This window comes from Capra hircus, chromosome 1, assembly GCF_001704415.2.
Source record: "Capra hircus breed San Clemente chromosome 1, ASM170441v1, whole genome shotgun sequence".
In the NCBI taxonomy this organism is placed as follows: domain Eukaryota; kingdom Metazoa; phylum Chordata; class Mammalia; order Artiodactyla; family Bovidae; genus Capra; species Capra hircus.
The window spans coordinates 66,616,010-66,642,318 of record NC_030808.1 but is presented as its reverse complement, the minus strand read 5'-3'; the positions used below and the strand labels follow the sequence as shown (position 1 = coordinate 66,642,318).

General features: G+C 40.1%; 1 protein-coding gene across 3 annotated transcripts in view; it reads left to right on the top strand.

Annotated features, from left to right (window-relative positions):
* PARP9 (poly(ADP-ribose) polymerase family member 9) overlaps window positions 1-25,546 on the top strand; it is a 30,147-nt gene extending 4,601 nt beyond the window's left edge. Inside the window, exons 2-11 of one of the 3 annotated variants that reach the window (XM_005675028.3) lie at window positions 787-868; window positions 1,959-1,992; window positions 3,929-4,782; window positions 6,808-7,035; window positions 8,289-8,504; window positions 13,348-13,411; window positions 17,124-17,489; window positions 20,850-20,986; window positions 21,652-21,826; window positions 24,718-25,546. In XM_005675028.3, the coding sequence (XP_005675085.2) occupies window positions 854-868; window positions 1,959-1,992; window positions 3,929-4,782; window positions 6,808-7,035; window positions 8,289-8,504; window positions 13,348-13,411; window positions 17,124-17,489; window positions 20,850-20,986; window positions 21,652-21,826; window positions 24,718-25,088 (2,460 nt within the window). In that variant the 5' untranslated portion in view covers window positions 787-853 and the 3' untranslated portion in view covers window positions 25,089-25,546. Of the gene's footprint in view, window positions 1-786; window positions 869-1,958; window positions 2,101-3,928; window positions 4,783-6,807; window positions 7,036-8,288; window positions 8,505-13,347; window positions 13,412-17,123; window positions 17,490-20,849; window positions 20,987-21,651; window positions 21,827-24,717 lie in introns of all 3 variants that reach the window. The other 2 variants (XM_013963262.2, XM_013963273.2) reach the window with 2 other exon arrangements.

The following is a 26,309-nucleotide window of genomic DNA, read 5'->3' as shown; positions in this document are numbered from 1 at the left end:
TGTCCAGGGGTCTTCACTCATTCATAGGCTGGTTTTCTCTTTTCTTTCTCTTTTGACTTTCCCATGTTTTATTAAAAATCTTTCAGGGTTTAAATTTTTTATTTTGCTGTTGTCTTTTTTCCTGAATGCAATAGTCAAATTGCACAAATTGCAATGTATTCTCAAGTCATTTTTTAATTAATTAATTTTAGCTGAAGGGTAATTACTTTACAACATTGTGGCGGTTTTTGCCATACATTGGCATGAGTCAGCCATGGATGCACGTGCGTGCCTCCATCCTGGAGCCCCCTCCCACCTCATCCCCCTGGGTTGTCCTAGAGCACGGGCTTTGAGTGCCCTGCTTCATGCATTGAACCTGCACTGGTTATGGTAATATACATGTTTCAATGGTATTCTCTCAAATCATCCCACCCTCGCATAGGCTGGTTTTTCCTCATTGCTCTCTGAATGCTGTGCTCATGTGTCATCATCTTTCCTCTTCTAAAAATGCAAAAGCCGGCTTCATCCTTCAAGACCTGGGCCTAGCCTCACCTTCCCCATACAGATTTCCCTGCTGTAGCCCATACAGCTCTTTGCCTTCTTTGAACTGCCGTTATGGTTTCCACTGGAAGCTCTCAGTAAAAGATAAAAGGTAAACAACAGAAGCAAAAACAGTGTTTGCGTCTTCACCAATGGAATGAAGAATAACTCAAGATCAGAAATCATGTTTAGTCTTCCTGTTGTGTATCCTTACCGAATTCCCTAAGATGCTCATCAGTGCTTCTGCATCCTTCTATTCATTCCTAGAAGGGGGCTGCCGTATTTGGGAAACGCAAAACAGAGCAGACATTAAAAGACCTCAGAGACCTGGAGGATGGACTTTTCCAAGGTAAAACGCATACATGTGTAAGTAATAAACTTTGATCAGCACATCGTAGTTCTTTCTATGATAGCAAAAATTCTGAGATTTTCAGTTTATACCTGGCAATCTTGTTTGGCTTTAATATCCCAAAAGAAAACTTTTATAGTTTTCTCCTTGCCTCATGTGAGAGATGGGGAATCAAGGATGTGCAAATATAATCAACAGAGTCAACATGAGGATGGGTGATTTTTTCAGAATGTTGCCTCAGTATCATTTTTATTTCCTCTGCTTAGCAATTCTACTTTTGTAGCATGAGAGATGGAGAAGGAAATGGCAACACACTCCAGTATTCTTGCCTGGAGAATCCCAGGGACAGAGGAGCCTGGTGGGCTGCTGTCTATGGGGTCGCACAGAGTCAGACATGACTGAAGTGACTCAGCAGCAGCAGCATGAGGGGAGGAGGTGGAGGGGGAGAAATAAAAATAAAGGACTAGGAAAAAGGCACCTCACTGGTTTATCCTGAAAATTCCACATTCAGGTTTATGTCATTGCTAAGTCACTTCAGTCGTGTCCGACTCTGTGTGACCCCATAGACGGCAGCCCACCAGGCTCCCCTGTCCCTGCGGTCCTCCAGGCAAGAACACTGGAGTGGGTTGCCATCTCCTTCTCCGTATGTCATTACATAAGCCATTGAAAGTGGGTCCTTTCAGGCTGATGGGGAGGTGAAGCTGATGAGGCGTTTGTCCCCACGTCTTCTATTCTGTCCAGGGGAACCCCACAAGGCTTTGGAGATTGGAGTCCTCTCTGAGGGTTTGGGGTCTTTTTGTTCTGTGACCTTTGAGCCTTTTCAGGTGGTAATCTCCAACCCTTCATCTCATCCAGGATTAAAAGTACACTGGCCTCTAGGGAAGAGGGGTGGAGTCAGTGTTGGCTGGAACACTTAGCATTTCAAGCATTCCAGGCACATTGATCAAACAAACGTGTTCCCCTTCCCCTCTCCAACCCAGTGCTCTCAGGAAGATTTCTGTTGCTTTGTGATTGTGAGACTGTATTTGTCATCAGTAATCTGTAAATTATTCCGTCTCAATATTTTTGAAACCCCTCTCGCTTTTCACAGGGTGTTGGAGCAGCAGCTGGCAGTGAGAAACCAGGTAGGATCACCTCACTCTCACTCTTGCCTCAGAAAATCTTTGCTCACATCTTTCCTCAGTGGAGAAAGGGGAATACAGAAGGAGACTATCTCCCTGACCAGTGCTCAGGTGCGTGACTGCAGGGCCTTGTGGGGACCTGGCACGTGTGTTCTCTAGGGCTCCCGTTGATCCTGTCCTTTGCACAGAAGATGGGAGACTCTTCTGACCACAGCCCTAGAACTGAAACTGGCATGAGAGGTGACCCACTGTTTGTCTTCTTGCTCAGCAAGGCTTGTAAGAGCCAGATGGAACCTGCCTCATCCTAGGGTGACCCCTTTGCGATTTTCAACCATGGCACAAGACTATAGGCTCTGACAACTCATGTGCTGCTGCTTTGGGGTAATTGAGGCCATTAAAGTTCTTTCTAGATGGCTCAGATTAGAAATGGGAATTGAAGTAAAAAAAAAATCAATTACTGTTGTTCAGTTGCTAAGTTGTATCTGACTCTTTGGGACCTCATGGACTACAGTAAGCTAGGCTCCTCCGTATTCCACTATCTCCCGGAGTTTCCTCCAATTCATGCCCATTGTATGGGTATGCTATCTAACCATCTCATCCTATGCTGCCGCTTCCCCTTTTGCCTTCAATCTTTCCCAGTCAGTGAAATTACTACATTGTATCTATTTTAGGACACAGATTTTTTTTAGGTGTCTGAAATAAGGCTGCTCCCTATCCACTGATAGGTTTAGTTGGCATCGTTTTTCCTTTCTTGGTGGCATATAATAATGCTTTGGACCCCATGAACTACAGTGTCACAGGTCAGGTTCTCCAGGAAGCAGAAAATGAGATGGAGTTAGGAATGCTGAAGGCTTATTGTGAAAGGAAAAGAGAAGAAACTGGATTGGGTAGGTGGAGCCATCAGACTGTAATGAAAATCTGGCAAAGCTCTGCCAGCCTAAGATTGCTCATGGGCGAAGTTGGACCTCAGTGGCCTTGTCCAGGTATTGATGGAGCCCCCTGAGAATAATGTGACCTGGGCTGGAAAGCTGAGGGGCTAACACCTGGAGGCTGTTGGCTAATCATCCTCCCCGCTTCACTGAAGGAGGATATGAGCAGCTAGTGCATCATCTTGCTGCCGCCTGCAGAAAATACTTTTTAGCCGATCAGTTTTAATTCCACCAAAATCATGCTACAAAACTAGAATATGATGAAGAATTATTTACTGTCCTGTTGTCAGTGCTCCTCCCATCTCCTGGACCGTTCCCCCAGGAGCATCCTCGACCAATGACTGATAGAAGCTGGATAACCAGCTCCTTCACCCCTCTGGTGATATAATTCTAAGACACATGGTCTACACTGCCCCTCTGTGGAGTTAAGCTTCATTTTCTTTGTAACATCCCCTTTATTCATTTCTTTCCTTTCTCTGTCTCACTTTCCCACTTGATTCTCCCCATCCCACGCCCCTGGTGTTTCCTGGGATAACCTCCCAAATAAACTAATACTCAACCCCTACCTCAGAATCAGCTTCTAGGAGAACCCAAGCCAAGGTATTGACAAAGGCAAACAAGTTATAAATAAAGCCTCCACATATTTTTGACTCATAATTAAGTCTAATACTTGTGAATGGGTCTTCCCAAACTCACTATTTTTATGTAGGGTTTTAAAATCTATGAACCTTGATAAACAGTTTCATGCCACCGTTATTGCATCATGGTAGCTGCCACTTAGTGGGTATTTACTGTATGGCCGGCACACAACTAAGCGCTTTATGGTGATACCATGGAAAACTCTTAGATATCCTTGGTCTAAGGAATAAGGGAGAAGCAGGAAGAGGCCTAGAAGTCATCTCTCTTTTTGCATAGAGGAAGCTCAGTCTCCTGGTGTGAAGTAGAATTACATCCTTTTCAAAGGACCCCTTGCTCATTTCTTTATTTTTTTATCTTCTCTCCTTTTCCAGAGATTGATACTCTCAGAGGAAACTACAGTCAGCAAATTTCCATTAGTCATGACAACTTCAAACTTTTAAAAAATAATGAGAGTCTGCTGTGTGAAGTCCTCCAGAATAAATTTGGCTGTAACTCTACCCTGATGTCTCCGGGCCCGGAAGGTAACAATGAGTCTCTACGAGTCTTCAGAAAAATGCTGACTCCCAGGGTAGAGTTATCTGTCTGGAAGGACGACCTCACCAGACATGCTGTTGATGTTGTGGTAAATGCAGCCAATGAAGAACTCCTGCATGGAGGGGGCCTGGCCCAGGCCCTTGTGAAAGCTGGTGGCTTTGAAATCCAAGAGGAGAGCAGATCACTGATTTCCAAACATGGCAGAATTCCAGCTGGTGAGATAGCTATCACAAGAGCAGGGAAGCTTCCCTGCCGACTCATTATCCATGCTGTTGGGCCTCGGTGGGCATCGATGTATAGCCAGGAATGTATTGATAAACTGAAAAGAGCCATTATAAATATTTTGCATTTTGTCAACAGTAAAAACTCTCTGAACATTGAGACAGTAGCAATTCCAGCCCTGAGCTCTGGGGTTTTCCAGTTCCCTCTGAATCTGTGTACAGAGATCATTGTGCAAACTATCAAATTGTATTTCCAAAGCGTGCCAATTGCCAATAATTTTAAAGAAATTCACCTGGTAAGCAATGAGGACCCTACTGTTGCTGCCTTTAAAACTGCTTCAGAAATCATCCTAGGGAGGAATGAGCTGGAATCCCAGCTAAGTCAAGGAGCCACCCAGCCTTTCAATAATACTATGGTTGTGAACAGCATGACTCTTCAGATTGTCCAAGGCCTCATTGAAAGGCAGGAGGTAAGTCTTTGTTTTATTCTCTTGCACTGCCAAAGGATTCCCTGAACTGTGCATTACCTAGCAAGTATGTTTTGAGCATATACTATTTCAAACACGGTTTAGAAAGTATCTTGTTTAGGTTAAGAGCGTGGATTTCAGAGCCACACCATCTGGATTTCAATGTTAGCTTTGCCATTTACTAACTGGATGACCTGAATTGAGTTACTTTACCTTTTGGTCCTCAGTTTCTTCATCGGTAAAATGAGGATAATAATAGCACTTATATCTCAGAATTGGAATCAGAACACATAAACTGCTTAGGATAGAACTTGGCATGTGATAAGTATTTATAATTATTGTTACATTATTCTCAAGCACCATGAGAAAATAGAACAATCTTTGATTCTAAAGAAGTAAAAATCTACTATATTCTTTTCATATAAAAAGATTCTCTAGTTGAAAAATCTCACTGGGGAGACAACCCATCTGAATATTTCTAAAGCAACCTATCAGTAATAATAAACAAAATCAATACAAAGTGAATTCATAATATTTCAGAGTATGTACATTTTGTCACAAGAGTGGAGTGTAGTAGATCAAGAAGGATTATTTCAGAAGATATGAGTTTGAATTTGATCTCAAGTTATGATGGTTATGAATTGGCAGGAGAAGAGGCCTGGGTAGTTAGAATGACTTACCAGAGAGATACAGAGAAATTGACAGATCAAAAGTTATAGGCTGGACCAGTCAGGAGTACTAGGTGGAGCTGAAAATTGTATGTGAGTATATGGCTCTGTGCCAGGGGCTGTGGAGGATACAATTCGTAACGTAGCATTTAGCCAGGGATAGTAGGGCACAAAGGTGAGGGCATTGACAGGGAGGGGATAGAGTCAAGGTAACAGTGAATTAGGTGTTTCTGGATTAGTGCAGCTTTTCTACCAGCCAGAGAGCACCTTGACGGTGGGGATTGCCCCTTGTTCATCTCTGTAGCCCTGGAGCTGGTCTCTGGGCATGCATGTTGGTGTTCAACAAGTTACTGACAAATAACTGAAAGAAGGCAGCAGAGAGCAGGGGCTGCAACAGAGGAAGAGGAAGAATATAAGGCCATATTCTCTATTACCCCCATGGATCCGTGACTCTCCCATGGCCATAGTCAAGCAGGATTAATCACAAGTGAAAAAAGTCCATTTATTGCTTACAAGACAATTAGAAAGAAGACTGAGGGGACCCCATGAGATGAAATATTTATTTGATAAATCATTAATATGCCAGTTTAAAATTAAAGTGGAAACATCCTGGTTGAACAGCTTATTCCTTTAACTAAAATTTTATTATATTTAATTATTACCAACATTAAGAATTTTAAAATTTGTAAAGGGTGCCAGTGCCTCCAACTTGCAAATTCTGGTTGCATTTTCAAAGTGACACATTCATTAATACCCATGAGAAGTACATAAGTTACCCCCAAAAGGAGCCAAAGCTATCAGGATGAATTAGGGGGATCTGGGGACCCCCACCAAGAGGGAGACCTACTTCCTACTGTAGACTTTTTCATCTCATTTGTGCTTTCTTTAACCATGTGCCACTTACTTTAAAAAACACGAACTTTAGGGGGTAGAAATTTCCTTATAAATGTTATTCCCACTCTGTGTAAGACAACATGAACATTCACATAGAAACAGCGAAAAGTGAAGACAGTGGATTATAGAATGAAACCGCTTATTGATGAAGCTTAAAACAAATCATAGAGAAGGTTCTGAATCTGGGAATATTGGGAGTATAATCCAGCAAGGGGCTGACAGATGTTTGCAATAAAAATTGTATCATCTACATGTTGTATGTAATTTCTGATTAGCACGAACAGACTCGTGGTAATCAAATGATCACTCTTTGGAAATTTTATATCTGTTATTAAGTGATAGTTTTGTGGATTTAGGATCTTTGAAAGTATTTTTCAAAGCTCTTCAGGAAAATAAATATTTAAATTAGTCATTTAAGAAAAAATAATATAACACTGAACCCTGTTCATTTTTTTTCCCTTTTCAGACAGATGTAATTGTTAATTCTGTGTACCCCTGTAATAGTCTTAGAGATGTGTCTGTGTCAAAAGCAATTCTAAAAGCAGCCGGAGATGAAATAGAGTGGGAATTACAGCAAAAAATAACTAAGACTCCACTAGATTGCCAGTTGGTACTGGTCACAAGAGGATTTAAATTGTCTTGCAAATACATATACCATGTGTTATGGACTTCACAACATTCTGAACAAAAACTGGTAAGGTCAAAATAAATTTATATTTCTGTGTCTCCAAAGCCTATGTAATAGTCTGTTGAATTTCCATCATGTCATGACATTCATGATATGTTATTGTCAAGTGGAATATTCTCCATTCTCTACTACTGTGAATACCTGAAATAGTAAACAGATGTTGTGGTCACAAATTGTCTTAATAAGTTTAATTTAAATTATCACTTCGTCCATGTCTGAATTTTAAGTGGGCATACCACAGATAGACACAGAAACATCAGGGCTCCCTATCTGCACTTGTTCACCTCTGCACCCAGTGGCCCTACAGGCCTCTTCTTACATACAGGCCAGGCATTCAGCCTCTCCATATCTCCTGCCATCTGTTAAATCCCAGGATGATCTTCCAGTACCATTCCAGTCAAATCTGTTACCTGTGACGTCTTCCCTGTGGTGAAGTACCTATGGTAAAGCTTAGCTTTCTGGCTGACTCTACAACTGAAGGGCATAAATTGCATACATTAAGGACTAGGGGGAACCCACTGAAATGTAGAGAGAGGGAAACTTAATCTCCTTTTCCGTCTTTGTCCATATTTATTTTATCACCATTTCTGATCTTCTCTTGTCTAGAGAGCCCTCAAATCCCAAATTGGTCATCCAGTCACTCTCTGCTTTTTCCAGTCACTCAGTTTTCCAAGGTCCTTGCACATCAGTATAATCTTCTTAAATTAGTATAACTAACGTACTAGTATATTAGTATAATATAAGAAAGTTATCCAATAACCTTCCTACAATGTTCAGTTTGAATGTTGAAATATTGATGGAAGTTTAAATCTGCCAAAAATAAATTACATGACCGATCTTAATGACTTTAAATAAATGTTGATCATTACTTTAACCTCTCCCTCCTTTATTAAAGCTCTTTATGTTGATCCAGAAGTGGCAGGTAAGTGGGGATAAACTGAAGATTGGCTCTCTAATCTAGGGAGAAGGCTACATAAATTGAGGGCAATCCCAATGCCCAAATGTCCTGAATGGCACAAAAGGTACAGTCAGTCACTTCAGTTTCTCAACCCTTTCATGTCTCATCATCTAACCTTACAGCTGTAATGGGTCCCCTACCGAGTGGTACCTTTCCTGTTCTCTGAGGAGGCATGGGCATGGCCCTGAGGAATAGTGGAGGTTGGCGTTATAAAATATGGGCAGGATTAAAGGGTAAGTGGGTAAGTGAAGTCTTATTTTTGACTCAAAAGACTAATCTTAAATTTGTGTTTTTCCTATAGACATTGAAAGCTGCGATGAAGAAATGCTTGGAAAAATGCCTTGAACTAAATATAACTTCCATTTCCTTTCCTGCCTTTTGGACTGGAATCACTGGTATGAAGAAGAGTGAAACAGCAGAGATTATGTTTAATGAAGTTTTAACATTTGCCACACAAAATTTGCAACAATTAGCTGTAAAGTTTGTGATCCTCCCTGAAGAATTGGAGATATATAAGGTAAGTTAATATCTTAGAAATGTCCTGCGGTTTGTTCACATTCATTTACTCAACAGCATATATTTAGTATCTCCAAAGTAAGAGACAGGGTTTGTTAAGTGCTGTGGAGCATGATGATGGTCTAACTTGGTGAAATTTAATTTTTATAAATCATTCACCTCTGACCTAGTAAGCAATGTCATCGTAGAAGCCGTGTCTACCCCACTACCTAGCTTTTCTCTTGTCCTTTGTTGGCATTTATTCTTCCCTCTGCTCCTTAAAGGTATGCAACCTCCTAGTTTTGTGGGGTCCTTTGCTCCCCTTCTCTTTCCCACTTTCCAGCCTGTCTCCATTGTGGGTAGTTGCCATTTTCTCTCTCTCTACAAGAACACAAGCTTAGACTTGTTCTAGCTTGCGCTTCCCTGGAATAAGTGTAAATGTTCTTATTCCTCTTGCTGCCTTGCTAGACAGGGGGAGGTTTGTACTGTTTGCTGATTTCCATTGCTGGCCTCAAGCTACCTATGTTACATCACTGAAGGAGGAACTGTAAAGAGACATTCACCGTAGAGTCTCATGAGCCAGTTTAAGCCAGCTCTAGTACACCACTGTCTCATCCACAGCTGACCTGCAAAACTGGTGAATTACCCAGTGATGTAGCTTATCATCTTGACAAAATTAAACATCCTGTTACTCAAATGAAGTTCGCCAATTCCACCCACCACCCACTGCAGAGGACTATAACTAGGCCCAGATGGGTGCTCAGAATACATCCCTGGACTGTCCATAAAGCACCATATCCCTATAAGAGGAATTACCCACAACTAGAAAGGAAAGTAGGGCTTCCCTCGTCAATAAAGACTCAGTAATGCTTGGTCAGTAAAGAATCCTTCTGCAATGTAGGAGACCTGGGTTCGATTCCTAGATTGGGAAGATCCCCTGAAAAAGGAAATGGCAACCCACTTCAGTATTCTTGCCTGGAGAGTCCCATGGACAGAGGAGCCTGGCAGGCTACAGTCCATGGCGTCACAAGAGGTGGGCACGACTTAGCAACTAAACCACCACCAGAAAAGAAAGTGCCCGTGCTCGTCAACATACAAGCAAAAATGTACGTGGCAGTCCAACAATACAGAAAAGATCAGCCATAGTCTGAGAGCTCCCATGGGGGCTAATAACAAAAGTGGTTGCCATGAGTTGCATCAGCCAGGTCCTGTGCCAAGAAGAAGCTAGCCGTTATTGTCATCTCCATCTTACAAGTGGGACCAGAGACTAATATGTGCATACCTAGTCCAGTGGCTGAACTAAGAGGCCAACCTCTTGTCTGTTGGTCTGACCCTAAAGCCTGTGTTCTGAAACACTAAACAAAAATACAGGGAAAAAAATATCTTGAAAGATGAAACGGCTTTCAGTTTTGTGACTCAAAGGAGAAGATTATCTTAAAAAGTAACTTATATTGACCATTCCTTCAGGCTTTTTTCAGTGTTAACACTACATTTTAGGGCTTCCCTAGTGGCTCACATGATAAAGAATCTGCCTGCAGTGCAGGAGACTCGTGTTCACTCCCTGGGGTTGGGAAGATCCCCTGGAGAAGGGAATGGCAACCACTCTAGTATTCTTGCCTGGGAAATCCCAGGACAGAGGAGCCTGGTGGGCTATATTGTCCATGCAGTGACAAAGAGTTGGACATGACTGAGTGACTAACACTTACTTACTACATAATATCCATGTGGAAGTATGACATGTGCATACACATATGTATACTCCTCTAGTCTTTTTCTAAGCACATCTTTTCCTCTTAAATAGGTCTTTCAACAAGGACTTTATATTCAGAAAGAATAGAGGTAGTTTGCACACTTCTTCACGGTGGGGGGTGGGGGGGCATTACCTTGGCAATGTCCCTACAATCCAGAGAATGGATTTGTCAGACCTGGCTCAGGAAGACCAGCATATACTGAACTCACAATAAAGTGATACTTATGTTCACACACTGATGAATTTCCAATTCATGAATAACAATGAGCAAATAACTCCTCAGCTGACCTATATACTGTGTTCAGTAGTATTTCATGATGATAAGGCTCCTGGGTGGTGCTGAGTATGTATGAAAGGCAATGGATACTCATTCATTTGGTTATTTAACAAATACGTGTTGCATATCTACCTTGTGCCAGACACTACATCTCAGAATAAGAAACTCCTTACTAGGAACACTCCTCACATTCTTCACATGAGTTGTTGGTCTTTTGTGGACAGAACTGGGAAAACTGCCAAGTTCTTGCCATTTGGATCTGCATTTCCAAACTGCTTGTTATCCACACCTTCTAAATTTTTGGTCCTGATTAAGTTACAGTTTTCTTTCATTTTCAGTTCAAAAGGCAAGGCTTGCCTCATTGATTTCTAACCCAGGAATGCATACTGACTTTAAGTGAATTTGGAAAAGAGCTGATTTTTATCCATTTTGTGTTTGACAGCTATTGTTAGTCCATTTATCAGCAGATAATATTATCTTGTTTATTTTGGAGGGCAAGGAAGCTCCTCCCTGTTATGACTACTCCAGGTACTAAGTAAATATGAGGGCTTTTTTGCTTGGAAATAGCAGTTGCAAATAAAAGTTTTGAAGAAAAACTACTCCAGGTTCAGTTCAGTCGCTCAGTCATGTCCGACTCTTCACGACCCCATGAGTCGCAGCACGCCAGGCCTCCCTGTCCATCACCAACTCCTGGAGTTCACTCAGACTCACGTTCATCGAGTCCGTGATGCCATCCAGCCATCTCATCCTCTGTCGTCCCCTTCTCCTCCTGTCCCCAATCCTTCCCAGCAGCAGAGTCTTTTCCAATGAGTCAACTCTTCACATCAGGTGGCCAAAGTACTGGAGTTTCAGCTTTAGCATCATTCCTTCCAAAGAAATCCCAGGGCTGATCTCCTTCAGAATGGACTGGTTGGATCTCCTTGCAGTCCAAGGGACTCTCAAGAGTCTTCTCCAACACCACAGTTCAAAAGCATCAATTCTTCGGCGCTCAGCCTTCTTCACACTCCAACTCTCACATCCATACATGACCACAGGAAAAACCATAGCCTTGACTAGACGGACCTTAGTCGGCAAAGTAATGTCCCTGCTTTTGAATATGCTATCTAGGTAGGTCATAACTTTTCTTCCAAGGACTAAGCGTCTTTTAATTTCATGGCTGCAATCACCATCTGCAGTGATTTTGGAGCCCCAAAAAAGAAAGTCTGACACTGTTTCCCCATCTATTTCCCATGAAGTGATGGGACTGGATGCCATGATCATTGTTTTCTGAATGTTGAGCTTTAAGCCAACTTTTTTGCTTTCCTCTTTCACTTTCATCAAGAGGCTCTTTAGTTCTTCTTCACTTTCTGCCATAAGGGTGTTATCATCTGCATATATGAGGTTATTGATATTTCTCCCAGCAATCTTGATTCCAGCTTGTGTTTCTTCCAGTCCAGTGTTTCTCATGATGTACTCTGCATATAAGTTAAATAAAAAGGGTGACAGTATACAGCCTTGACGTACTCCTTTTCCTATTTGGAACCAGTCTGTTGTTCCATGTCCAGTTCTAACTGTTGCTTCCTGACCTGCATACAGATTTCTCAAGAGGCAGGTCAGGTGGTCTGGTATTCCCATCTCTTTCAGAATTTTCCACAGTTTCTTGTGATCCACACAGTCAAAGGTTTTGGCATAGTGAATAAAGCAGAAATAGATGTTTTTCTGGAACTCTCTTGTGTTTTCCATGATCCAGTGGATGCTGGCAATTTGATCTCTGGTTCCTCTGCCTTTTCTAAAACCAGCTTGAACATCAGGGAGTTCACGGTTCATGTATTGCTGAAGCCTGGCTTGGAGAATTTTGAGCATTACTTTACTAGCATGTGACATGAGTGCAATTGTGCGGTAGTTTGAGCATTCTTTGGCATTGCCTTTCTTTGGGATTGGAATGAAAACTGACCTTTTCCAGTTCTGTGGCCACTGCTGAGTTTCCAAATTTGCTGGCAAATTGAGTGCAGCACTTTCACAGCATCATCTTTCAGGATTTGAAAAACAGCTCAAGAAACTTCATTATTAAAGTTCAGATGAAATGAAGATTCTAGACTTTACCTCATTATCTACCATCTTTTTCAATGAAGAATTACCGCCAATTGCATCAACTTTAAACAAAGAAGACCCTGTGTATGGTGGTTCCAAACCCCAGGAAAGATGAGTTTTTTTAAACGGATACTGTGATAAAGGATCTACATGGCAATATACATAAATCTCTGTGTGCATACTGTCATATAATTAAAACAATAGCTAACAGCTTGAATATTTACAATAGCCTGGGTACAATTTTAAGCACTTTACAAGAATTGATCATTCAGTCTACAGTGTGGTGTGCATATAACTTTTTAAAATGAGTTTGTTTTATTGATTACAAGAACATCTGCCACTATTTGTCTCTTCAATGATATACCCACACCTTTAGTTCAGTGCCTAATATATAATTTGTCATTGTTGTGGGGGGTGTGTGTGCTCAGTCATGTCTGACTCTTTGCAACCCCATGGTAGCAGGGTATTAATATCTATGAATGATTATATTTTGCTTTGGGATGTACATTCTCCTGTTTTATGCCAGATAAGAGTTTTTCCTTTCCATTTTTCCTATACTTGTTTCTCCTATATGTTCTAATAGATTGTAGTGCTGCATTGGCTGTTCCCGAGGACTTTCTTAAAGGTTGCTTTAGATTTGTGACAGTGGGAATAGGGATGACAGAGTAGGTGAGGTCAGGTATGGTGAGTGCAAGTAAAGAGAGGGATTTTGATGACAGTAGCTAAAAGCCCCACTTAGGACTCTCTGCTCTGTTTTGCTTCCTGCAGGCTTTCAGTGCTGAAATGGAAAAGAATAAGTTCAAGCTGCAGGGTCCCAACAATTACCCTGGTGGTGAGTAAGAAACTCATGGGTCTAGAAATATAGTCTCCCACTGTAGGCTCATTCTATTCTTGATCATCTGAACTAATGGAGGGGAGAAGATGAATACATAACCCACATATGTTTCATTGTGCTCCTGCCTGGATACCTGTGTGCTCTATACCTGGCCATGATTCTATTTTTGCTCATCCTAGTTTCATGATATGAGCAGAGAGAGGCTAAGTTACAGTCATAGTAGGTAATCCATAATGTGGGTAGTTCATTCACAAAAAGCTGGCTATATTTTTTCATTAGCTTACTAAACCAGTTAGTCTTTCTGTTTTGAATGGAGTGATGTCTAAATGGGGTTATTCATTAGTAATCATAGAAAATACATCTCAGTAATACCAGATAATAATAAGTAGATTAACCCAATGCTAGTCACCCTGAGGAATCAGTGGGATCATGATGGAAACTTTAAAAAACAAATAAAAATATGTATGTCCCAACTCTACAGATTCTAATTCAGGAATTCAGGGTCTGGGTCAAGCATGTATATTTTTCAGTGCTTCCTGGTCAGTTTGGCTGCTGAACCAGATTTGGGAATCACTGGATTAAACTAGTCCTGTTGTTGTTGGAGAAGAATTAACTTTGTCTTAGAACTTCATTCCTTTAGAGGAGTTTGAGTAGACTGAGATGGAATTGTGTCATGACAATTTAGATATGTAGTTCTGAAATAGTCTTTTTTAAAAAAGTAGATTTATTTATATATTTTTATTTTTTTGGCTGTGCTGGGCAACATGTGGGATCTTATTTCCCTGACCAGGGATCGAACCTGTACCCCCTGCAGTGGAAGCATGGAGTCTTCATAACTGGACTGCCAGGGAAGTCCCCTGAAATAAATTTGTAATCCACAACATTCTATAGATGTTAAGAACCCCAGACATTCAACAAGCAATAGAAACTTTTAGGACATTTTCCATTCGGATCAAGATGATTTGCTTATTCCCTTTAACATAGGAGTTAATTTATGGACTTTCAGTGTCCAACAGTGTTCAAAATGAAGAAAAGGGAACTTTAAGAGCTCTGGCCTGTGACTGCACCTCTTATGAGCCCATTTATCTATCTGAATAATGATGATAATGACAGTGTGGTGAGAATAACTGGAGATTATATATGTAAAAATGTTCTGTAAATTATGCAGCATTAAACAAAGGCCAGGGGATAAATAATGAATGAGAGGATGGACAAACTCCTCAGGTGACCTAGAAGAGGGAGGGATGCCCTGTAGCTGGAAGGGTGCAAGAATGAATTCATGGACAAGACGATTCTAAGTTGTGCTTTGAGGATGGCAAAATTTTTCTTTTTTCTTACAGAATCTTTTTTATTGTTATTATACCTTATTTTATTGGAGGATAATTGCTTTACAGTGTTGTGGTGGTTTCTGCTATATGTCAATGTGAATCAGTCATAATTTTATACACACACACACACACACACACATATCCCCCCCCTTTTTAACCTCCCTTCCCAACCCTGGCAGTATTTTTCAATGGCCAGAGTTGGGTTGGTGGGGTTAGGGCACCCAATGTGAAGAAAACTCACAGAAGCAAACAAATGTTGTGCATATTTGGAAAACCACAGTGAATGTAGGGAACCTAGATAGGAGGAGTTTTAGGAGGCAACAATATGGAAGAGGAACATACAAATGTCTCTATATCATGAATCTGAAAAATGGGGTCAGACATTGCCATTTCAGTAATTCTTGAGGATATCTGTAAAGGAATTATAGCACAGGTTAATAACTGACATTAATGATGATGATAATCTCAGATAATTAAAGAAAAGTTGGACTGTTTAGTAAGGCAAAGAAGTATGCTTCCATTATACTTATTTAACTAACCAATAAAATGAAATATGTTTTGGTGCTAAAAGAGACTCCAATAATGTTTTGAACAATTTAGTTACCTGGAAGAACAACTCTTCTCTCCTGATAATGATGGATAAATGAAATATCACCATGTATTTTTTAAATTTTCTCCTAAAAAGTAATATAAGCTCCCAAATAGAACAAGGGTTTTTTTTTTTTTTTAAGTATGTCATCAATTTACGAATCTCTTGTCATTTCTTACAGTTGTATAAAACTTTGGCTTTTATTGTTACCAGAGGGAGGCCATTCTCCCCCTTCTACTTCTAGGTATGTTCTGGTACTTTTTCATAGCTCCTGATACCACCCAGTTACTATATGAATGGAAAAGATGCTAATGACCACTAATGAGATCCTGAGATCACTCACTGGGAAGCAAGATTTTGAGCAATGTGGTCGGGTTGCCCAAATCTACAAGCTTCCTGGACACCACTTAGTCTTATAACTATGGGCATGTTACTTAATAATATTTCTGAATCAATTTCCTCATTTGTAATATGGAAACTACTAATAGTACCTACTCATCTCATAGGACTGTGAGAATTGGAATACAGAATACATATAAAGTACTTAGAATAATGCCTAGAAATAGTAAGTGTTCAACTTACTTTTTCCCCCTCAAAATATGTCTCCGAGATTCATCCATGTAGCTAAAAACTCCTTTTCATTGCTATGATATTCCATTGTTGAAGGACATCTGGGTAGTTACTAGTTTCTTGTGAACTCCTCGTGTACATCTTCTGATAAACAAGTGCAAAAGTTTCTTTAAATAATATAATTATAGGAGTGGTTGTCCCACTTTTACATCTGTCATGAATATATAGGAATGCCAGTTGCTCTATATGTTCTCCTAAACTCTTGGTATTGTCAGACTTAGAATTTTTGCCAATCTGGTTATTTTTCATTTCCCTGATTATCAAAGAAGATGGGCATATTTTCACACATATATGGGCCATTTATATTTCCTTTTCTATGAAATCTTTTGCCCAACTGGCTACTGGTTTGCTTGTTTTTCTTAATAATTTGAGGGAATTCTTTATTTATTCTAGATACTGCCTCATCTAGCAATTCCCTCTTAGCTAGTCCATTGGCCTCCCTCCTTTTTTTCAATTTGGATTCAGTCACTCTAATCTATCAGAGATTCTTCTTTGTATAAATCTTCTCTCCTTGTGGAGGCAGATTGTGGAGAGAGGTACAGTGGGTGCATCGGATACAAGTTCCATTTCCTTTTCTGCTGCAATATATACTGTGTTCAGTATCAATAGCTATAAAGTTCCAAATGCTGGTTATGGAGTTGCAAAATGTCCTGTCATAAAACAGATGAGATATAAAAAGGAATCTCAGGTTATGAAATTATGGGTATTTCCTTCTTTCATTATACTCTGATAATTTCTAATTTTTCCTTAGTAAACATGTATATTTTTTACAATCAGAAATACATGTCATTTTTTAAAAAACAATTTTCATTCTAAGTTCTATGGTTTTCAGAGATGTCTGATTTTAAACCTGGTGGTAATAAGAGTTTATGGAAAATCCTATCCAGTAAGAAATAATTGTTGGTTAACATCCAGGATGAGATTACAAGGTGAACTCATCTGTAAATTGACCAAAGCAACACAGCAGGGGCAAGACATAATAAACTCTATGTTTCCAAGGAGACTATAAGCTATGCTTTTAGATTTTCATTGTACCCAACACAGCTCTCAGAGATAGGTACTTAACTGAAGCTGCTACTGTTAAGGATGCTAAGGGCAAACACTGGCTATGGTGGTTTAAAACCCACCTGCCTTCTGTGGTTTCTTACGATAGTGTTTTCAGTCCCCCAGGAGACCAAAGAGAAGAAAGAAAACAGATTTCCTGTCATCAGTCTGATGGGATCCTACTGGGAAAAGGTAGATGAGGCCCAAGCGTGGATCCAGAGGATACTGAGCTCCGAGGATTGCTACATCATTGAGGACAAGCACATCCTCTACCTCGGAAAAAAGGAACACAATGATTTGTCTCTGCTTCAGGAAAACTTATGCGTCTCTATCTCAGAGATCGTCACCCTGGGAAAGGCACATTTAGAGATTAGAGGAGCTCAGGCTAACCTCATTGAGGCAGTTATGAACATTGAACAGATGCTGTGTGAAGTTCAAGAGAAAATGGCAAGAACAAAGGAGCAAGTCCTTTGGAGCTTGTCAGGTGAGTAACTTTCTATTAAATTAGAAAGTCAGCTCTTCCAGCTTTTGAGTGTGAGCATTCCTATGTGTAAGTTGGTGAGAGAAAGAATGGAAGAGGAGAGAGAGCAAACTATACTGGGTCTGTTTTAGGCCATAAATTTTTTTTTTTTTTTTGCTTGGTAACCATAAAAGGCCATAAACTTGTATAACCGTTTTTTGACTCTACCAGAAAGGTTAATTATTAGTAAATGAACACACACACACACGCACGCATACACAGTTGGATTTACTGATGATGACATGGATTGCCTAAGAGGCAACTACATGCAAAACCCAGGGTATTCCAAGCCCAGGCTCTAGGAAAAAAAAGTACATCCCTAATTCTGCAGATGGAACATTCAGATACAAACACATTCCACTTATTTAATTCATTTCTTTGAGTTTTATTGGAGTTATTTATTGCTGGCAGAGTTAAGAGCCCTAAAATTACTTACTTTGAGCCTTCTTACCAGAGTAAATTGTTCATTGGAATTGTGAGATCCAGTCAAACATCACTCATTCAATGGGGCAAAATCCATCAGGATAACTGTGAGAATTTGGGTCTTGAGAGATCCTTTAACTTAGTCCTAGAGCTCACTAGGAAATTATACCATTAAAAATACTGCCCTGGGAGACTGAGGCTAATTTTTTCATTTATTTGACTAATGTAAGCAGGTTAGTTATGAAACAGGAAGGTGAAAGTGCTGTGGACACAACTAGGTGAGGCACCTAACCCAGACTTGGGACATAAGGGAGAGGTGTTGCAAACGGAGAAGTGAAGACTAGGTAGGAGTTAGTAAACAAAGAAAGAACTTTCAAGAAATCAGACCATCGCTAGGCCTAGGTTATGCAAGACTTTATAAATCACATGAAAATACTCAAGGTTTTTCTTGAAATACATGGAGAACCTTGAATGATTTTAAGCAAAGACAAGGTTGCACTTGTATTTTAGAAAGATCATTGGTTGTAGTGTGGATAATGAATTTAGTACAAAAATTCAGATGCATAATTTCAAAGAATACCTTATTTTCCCCATGTGTTCTTAAAAATAGTTCAGGCAGATATAGTCGAAGTGAGTGGGAGTTCACAATAAATGTTGAGTCTATACTCCACAGAAAACCCAGTGTCAAAAAACATGGACAAAAGTAATATTCAAGAATGAGACCCAATATTATTACTGAGCTTTTGAAATGTAGTGAATGTGGGTCTCTAAACTGACATTGATACTTCTTAAGAGAACAAGGTTGAAAATAATACTGATCTCCTCTAAAGCTTGTGACATTAAGTTCATTCATAAAGTCAGCCTACTTTCCCAGCCACTGGCAATTTAGTCATGTAAGTCCCCTGCTGTGCTGCAAGGTGGCATTTTTTGGCAGTTGGTGACTAAGCATAGTATTCCATAGCAGTGTTTCAGAGGTTCATAAACCCTCAGCCCCTTCTAATCAGGTTAAGATCTTCATTAACAAAATGGACAATTTTGAACATCAGCTGTCCACGTGAACAGTATGTTTTAAATAATAGAAGTTAGGCATCTCCTCTTTTATGGTACTCTTTTGATCTTTCCTGGTGAGTGTTCCTGATAGCAGCAGTTTGTGGATCTTTGAGTTTCCAGTGCTCAGCCCAGTGCCTGGCATGTAATAGGAACTCAGTAAATGTTTGCTGAACTCTGAGATGGTTGGATGGCATCACTGACTCAATGAACATAAGTTTGAGCAAACTCGTGGAAATAGTGAAGAACTGGGAAGCCTGGTGTGCTGCAGTCCATGGGGTGGCAAAGAGTCGGACACTAATTAGTGGCTAAACAACAGCAACAATATTATACTTTATAAATGTGAGTCATTACTCTCCAGATCTTTTTTGTCATTTGCCACTTAGTTTATTTCATTTTGGAAGTTACCTCAATTTTTAAATAATTTTGTTAATACGTAATTTATATACCATGAAGTTCATTCATGTAAAGTATACAATTCAGTGGATTTTAGTATATATACAGAGTTGTACAATGATTGCTATGATCTTATCTTTTTCATTTTTCACTGGAGAATAATTGCTTTACAGTGTTGTATTGGTTTCTGCTATACAACTCTCCACATTTAACTTACAGACTCTTCCTTTGAAATGTCCTGGCATGGGAGTTATCTGCTATGGAGTTATGTCCCTCCTGCTCTGTTGCTTTCCAGAGTTACAACTTGGCTCTGGCCCTCTCTATGAGTTTCTCTGAATTAATCACATGTTTTTTTGTGGTTAAATTGAGCCTACTCAGTTACATAATGTGCTGGGGATTAGGTCATTTTAGTATATTCAGTCTTGAGTCAAAAAGAAAGTAAACTGAAAGAAAAGAAGCCTTTTGGCGGGTTTTCATTTGTTCACCCATGTGTAGATATTTAGTCCAATAAGGAGCTTCTCTGGGCAATAAACGGATATCCCCTAAATGTAAAATTGGAATGAAGGAAAGAAATTAAGGAAGGAAAGAAGGAAAAAAAAGAGGGGAAAGGAAGGAAGATAGGAAAGACATTACACCATAAACTCAATCTCCAAATTTTGTTGTCCTTGGCTGGGTGGCATATGAATAACATATGTACTAAATATTCTGCCTTGCCTCTTACAGAAAGCACTGGGGAAAGCCAGGTTTATAACCTTAGATCTGTACTTACTAGCTTTGTGTTATTGAGCAAGTCACTTAACTAGTCTGAGTTTCTATTTTCCTGTTTGTAAAATTGTGTTAATTATTTCAGTGGTGGTGTTGTAATACTCAAATGACGTAGAAATATGAAGCTGTTTTGAAAACTTTGAAGTGTTACATAAATGTCTTATTGTTTTCCATCACTCCTTAATATTTTCTTATGTTTTTCTCTTTTTGTTGATTGGCATCCTGGCTAGAAATATAAACATTTCCTATTAACAAAACAACTATACATCATCATTATGGCATTGATAGGGAAAATATATATTAATGCTCTTTTTCCTCTTATCCCCTCAACTTCATAATCTAAATCAATCTGAGGACAAATTTATTACCCACCCCCCATTTTATCCTATGATTTCTCATGGGATTATAGCTGTCATTGCATACCATAAATACATGAGGCATACAAATTAAACTGCTAATCTTCTCCAAAATTTTATAATTTATTTCATTTAATTTCTGCTTATTTATTTATTTGGCTGGGCTGTGCTGCTTTTGGGATCTTAGTTTCTCAACCAGAAATTGAACCCGGGCCCTGGCCGTGGATACACTGAGCCCTAACCACTGAACCACCAGGAAATTCCCTCATTTAATCTCTTTACAAACCTTTTCCTCTCATAGATCACTGAGACAAAGTTTTATGTTACTTATTTTTAGGGCAGCACACTGATCAGCAACCAGAAAACCAGAATCAAATGAAGGAAAATACATTTCTGAAATGGCTAACGCTTTCAGCTCCAGAAATTCAGGATAAAAAAAAACAGTTTGAAGACTGTGGTTTGCGAGTTATAAAGGTATACTTAATTAAGGGAAGAATTTGACTCATCTTGCTATCATTTGGTTCCACAGCCAGAAGAAAAACTTGCCCACTGATGACTAAGCTAGTTGCTCATTGTCCTGTAATCCTAGGAGTTCATCTGAAAGGAGGGCAGGGATGGGTAGGGATGAGGGGTATTGTTGGAATAAAGTGGTAGAAATGATGTTAAGATGTATAGAAGCATAGTTCAAGACTCAGAGAAAAGCTATCTGCCTATCTTGAAACAAAATGTTTTATTACATAAAATATATATGTGTATATATATCACATAAAATATATATGATAAAAGAAGCATTTATCACACTATTGTAATTGTTTACCTATTTTTATCTCTCACTAAGCTATAAGCTTTAGGAGAGCAAAGACTGTGTCTGCACTTGTGCATTTCATTACTAGTTCCTGGCACATAGCGACGGCTCAGTGAATTTTTATTAAAGAAGGGACAGGGAATTTTGAAGAGATAGAAGTCAAAATAGGAGAAAGTTGGAGTCAGGAGAGACTCTTCTGCAACTTTATATGAAAAGCAAATCACATGCGAAGTAATAAACACATAAGTACTTTTCTTTTTGAAGCAGAGTATCAGGCAATTTAAGTAGCATTTCTCCAGCATCTTTTTCAGTTTTTCATTTCCTTGGGCTGTAGGTAGAGAAGATAGACAATGTGCTTCTCATGGCTGCCTTCCAAGAAAGGAAGAAAATGATGGAAAGGAGAACCGCTGGAAAACCTGTGAGCTACAGGTTGTTTCAGCAAGTCCCACATCAGTTCTGCAAAATGGTATGCAGAGTCGGCTTTCACCGAGTGTACTCCATGCCCAGTGGTAGGTGTCAGCCCCTCATAGTTGGGTTACTGTATGTGGGAGTTGGTGAGCAGACATCAGCAGGTGACTTACCACTAAGAGCATTTGTTGCTTCAGTGAGGGCATCATTTACACCTGGGATTTAGTGGTAAAGTCATTTGGAAAGGGTAATATTTAAAATTTATCTTTTATGTATTTTGTCGTTGGTGGGTTTTATTTTGATGAAAGTGTTGGCAGTAAGAACTACATTTCACTGTTTTCCCCCTTTCTGTGTTTGTGGCCTCTCTACAGAGAACACCCTGGAGCTTTTTTTTTCCTTCTCTTATCTTGACAAAAAATTATCAACACTACCAAACCATCTTCCTCCTTAATTAAAAGAGCATTTTCCTGAATTTAATAAAGTTAGTCTTTTCTCTTCCATCCTTTTCATTTCCTGTAGCTGCTAGAGAATGAATTAGGCATCACCTGGCAGGTGAAATGAATATTTTAAGTTCCTTCCCAGTTATGGAAGTCCTATGTATAGTAGCTTCTGTGTCTCAGTTATACAAAAATATTGCATATTTTACCTCTGTACTTTCCACTTTAAATCTCTCCAGTTGAAGGTAAGTTTTTGTAGCCATCACAGAGGATACCTGGCAATGCAGCTTGATTTTGCCTGGTCCATTAAAGAGGTAGCTCTTGATCTTTACCTTTCAAATATGTAGCATGACCCTTGTTGTAGAGCCTACTCCAAGTCTTGATTTCCGGAAAGCAAAGGGTCTGGGAGTCATCTTCTCTTTGCCCCAGAGAAAACATAAGCAATACCTAGGGTAAAAATTGAACATGAACAGTTTTTCACCGGGGAATACAAACTGATAAATGAATCCCCACCAAGAAGTTTTTGAGTATAACCAGGAAAGTGATAATCAGTATGGTCCTTTCATTGGCAAAGTCTTAAAAATTTATGACTCCCATTTGCTCCTAAACCCATTGTAACTGGCTTTTCTGCACTCCACCACTGCCCCTTCTATTTTAACTTAAATTACTCCCAAAACATCAAGATCCTCCTATTTTCCAAATCCAGCAAGTGCCTTCTTTTCAGTTCTGTGACAGGTACTGCTAATTGCCTACCTATCTGTATATATTTCTTCTCCAAACAGCTAAGACACACACCATTCTCCCAAGGAAGACAGTCCCAGACACTCATCTTATTTCATCAGTCTCAAGTTCAGGCAGTCTTCTCTTAAAGCTTAGAGGCAAAGCTATTGTCCTAATACACTCATTGTATAATGATGTGAGAGCGAGCAGGAAAATTGCAATAAAAACTCCCCATTTCGAAAGGGGAGAAGGAAAACACACAAGTCACTGGTCTGTACCACTAACTACATGCTGCTGAACTGGAATAGTAAGAACTCTATTCGGGGAGTGAAGTAAGACCCTTGTTTGCACTCTGGGGAAATCTTCATTTTGTATTGCTGCCTTTGGTCACTTCTAGGTGCACTGCTTACCAGGGGTCTAGAATGCTCCCAGGCTACTGATAGCTGGACTTGTAGGTGTTTTTTTCAGCCATACAGCTCCTTTAAAAACTAAGCAGCATGAGGCCTGTTTGTTTCTGGCCAAGTTTGTGTCTTTTTAACCCAGCCAAAGATCTTGTCTCCATCTAGTCTTTAAGCCTCAAGATTCCAGTCTTTTACCTACTGGCCTCTGTGCTCTGCTCATCTCCCTAGCCTTTAGCTTAACAGCCACTACCTTGAGGCAAATCAGACAGTAGATTCAGTGGGGAGATACTACTCATAAAGTGACTTGTGCCTATGTGTCTGGTGAGAATGCTTAACTGCAGGTGCCTGAAAGAAGTGTCCTCTGCTAGATGAACCACTCTTGTTGTTGTTCAGTCACTCAGTCATGTCCGACTCTTTGCAACCCCGTGGACTGCAGCATGCCAGGCTTCCCTGTCCTCCACTGTCTCCAGGGTTTGCTCAAATTCATGTCCACTGAGTCAGTGATGCTATCTAACCATCTCATCCTCTCCCGCCCCTTTCTCCTTTTGCCTTTAATCTTTCCCAGCATCAGGGTCTTTTCCAATGAGTCGGCTCTTTGCACCCGAAAGCCAAAGTATTGGAGCTTCAGCTTCAGCACCAGTTCATTCAGTAACTGCCTCAGGGCTTGGTCTGAAGTCAAGCTGTGGGGTTGGGATGTGATGGGGTCGGGCTCTGACTGTGTCTGAGGCCCAGTAAACCTGACACCTTTTCTTTCTCTAATATTCAGCCATCTTTTCTAACAGACAGGCAGGGTTTTAGCCCCTGGCATCGTATCCAAGCTCTAGGACACTTACTCATACATAGTAAAGTGACTGCAAGCTGCAGATCTGGAGATGTTTCTGTTCCTCACTGTGGGTATGTCTCAAGGGCCAGAACTAATGGGCAGGTGAACGATTACATGGCATGATTTCAGGGATACCAGAAAAGCTGCCCTGGGTCTTTGTTGCTGCACAGGCTTTTCTCTAGTTGCAGCAAGCAGGGGTTACTCTCTAGTTGCAGTGCGCAGGCTTCTCATCGCGGTGGCTTCTCAGGAGTACGGGCCCTAGGGCGTGTGGGCTTCAGTATTTGCAGCTCCCAGCTCCAGAGCATAGGCTCAGTAGTTGTGACACACAGGCTTAGTTGCTCTGTGGCATGTGGGGATCTTCCCTGACCAGGGATCAAACCCATGTCTCCTGCATTGGCAGGATTCTTTACCAATGAACCAGTGGGGAAGCCCTATTAGTGACAATTTGCCACCACTGAACAACTTTGGGTGTCTTTGCTTCAGACACAGGGACTTGAGATCAGGAACTGGTGAGTATTTGGAGGACTAGGGAGTGAATACATATTAGTACCCAAATAGGCAATACAGTTTGTCAGATCATAATAATCTTTAAATATTTTTTCTCTTATCAGACCAAAAATATGGAGCTGGAATATACTTCACCAAGAACCTCAAAAACATAGCACACAGGATCAAGAAAACATCTGCCACAGAAAAGCTGATCTGTGTGTTTGAAGCTGAAGTACTCACAGGCTTCTTCTGCCAGGGTAATGAGTTAAATATTGTTCCCCCACCATTGCAGCCTGGAGCCATAGATAGCTGTGACAGTGTGGTTGACAATGTTTCCAGCCCTGAAACCTTTGTCATTTTTAGTAACACACAGGCTGTGCCCCAGTATTTGTGGACTTGCATCCAGGATCATGTACAGGGTTACTCAGGACAAATGATGCTCACTCCACAGCAGTCTTACAGTATGTTCTCAAGTGGCAGCTCTGTTGATTAACCTCTACATTATTTTAACAACAAACATGACCTTGCTTTGGAGGAACTAATCAAATAATAACTATCAGTGACTCAAAGAATGGTTTGAATATGTCAAATGGGTTGTCTTTATGGACTGACTGGGTGATTGAAGGATCAGCTACAAACCAGCATCTTAGTGCCTTCATCTTTGTCTCTGTCTCTTGGGGTTGGGGTGGATAGATACGAACTAAAACACTTTCAGGACTATTCCCTCTCTTTCAAGTTGTCTTTTCATCTTCTTTACCATAGGTAACAGCAAATATGCTTTATATGTAACAAAGAAATTTTCCAGTATATAATCCAGATCCTTTTATTTTGTAAAATGATAATAGTGTAACATATTAAGACAGCAAGATGATTTCATATTTTCCAGAAAATCTTACAAAGTGCTTTGGATATCAAAATAAACACCTTTATCAAAGTAACTGGCTCTGAAAATTATGTGTAAAATGAAATTATTTGGAGTGGAAGGATACCAGAAGGCTGATATTCTACTGATCCCCTTTTTGGATCAGTAGAGCTTTTTCAACCAATGCCACTCAAGCACCATGAGGCAAAATTATTAATTTATCCAATATATCTTGGCCACTAGATGTGTTTCAGTCACTTTCCAGGTGCTGGGAATATGATGCTGGACAAGACAAATGTCTTCTTAAAGCTTCCAACCTAAATAATCACAAAGGTGGCTATGGACAGCTTACCAAGTGTGACTTGGTATAACAAAGAGGAATTACAAATTCTTTGGAAAAATTTGGGGAGGAGAGGGATACATGAATCTGGGGTTGGGAGGAAGTCCTTTAAAAAGAAAATGAAACTCAAGTTGAGACCTGAAGAATTTTTAAATTAGGTAAATTAAGGATAGAGCACACTGGGAGCAGAGTTGGAAGAGTTCTTAAAAAGCCTGAATCTACTTACTGACTGTGCTTATACTTGACTTCAGATTTCTGCTATGTAGTAGCCAGCTAATCTCAGCAGGTGTCTCTTTCCTATTCTGAGATCAGTATTTCTCTACACTTCCAGACTTTTCTGACCCTCCTATCCTCAACCTCTTATCTAGAATACTTCTTCTTCCTCATCTTACATTAACCAGCATTCTTTATCTTGAAAGAAGCTTATCTACCATCTCATATGGTACTGCCCTTGAATTTGGGGCAAGAGGCATCCCACCATGGACTTCCAGTTTGAGAGGATTTCACTCTGA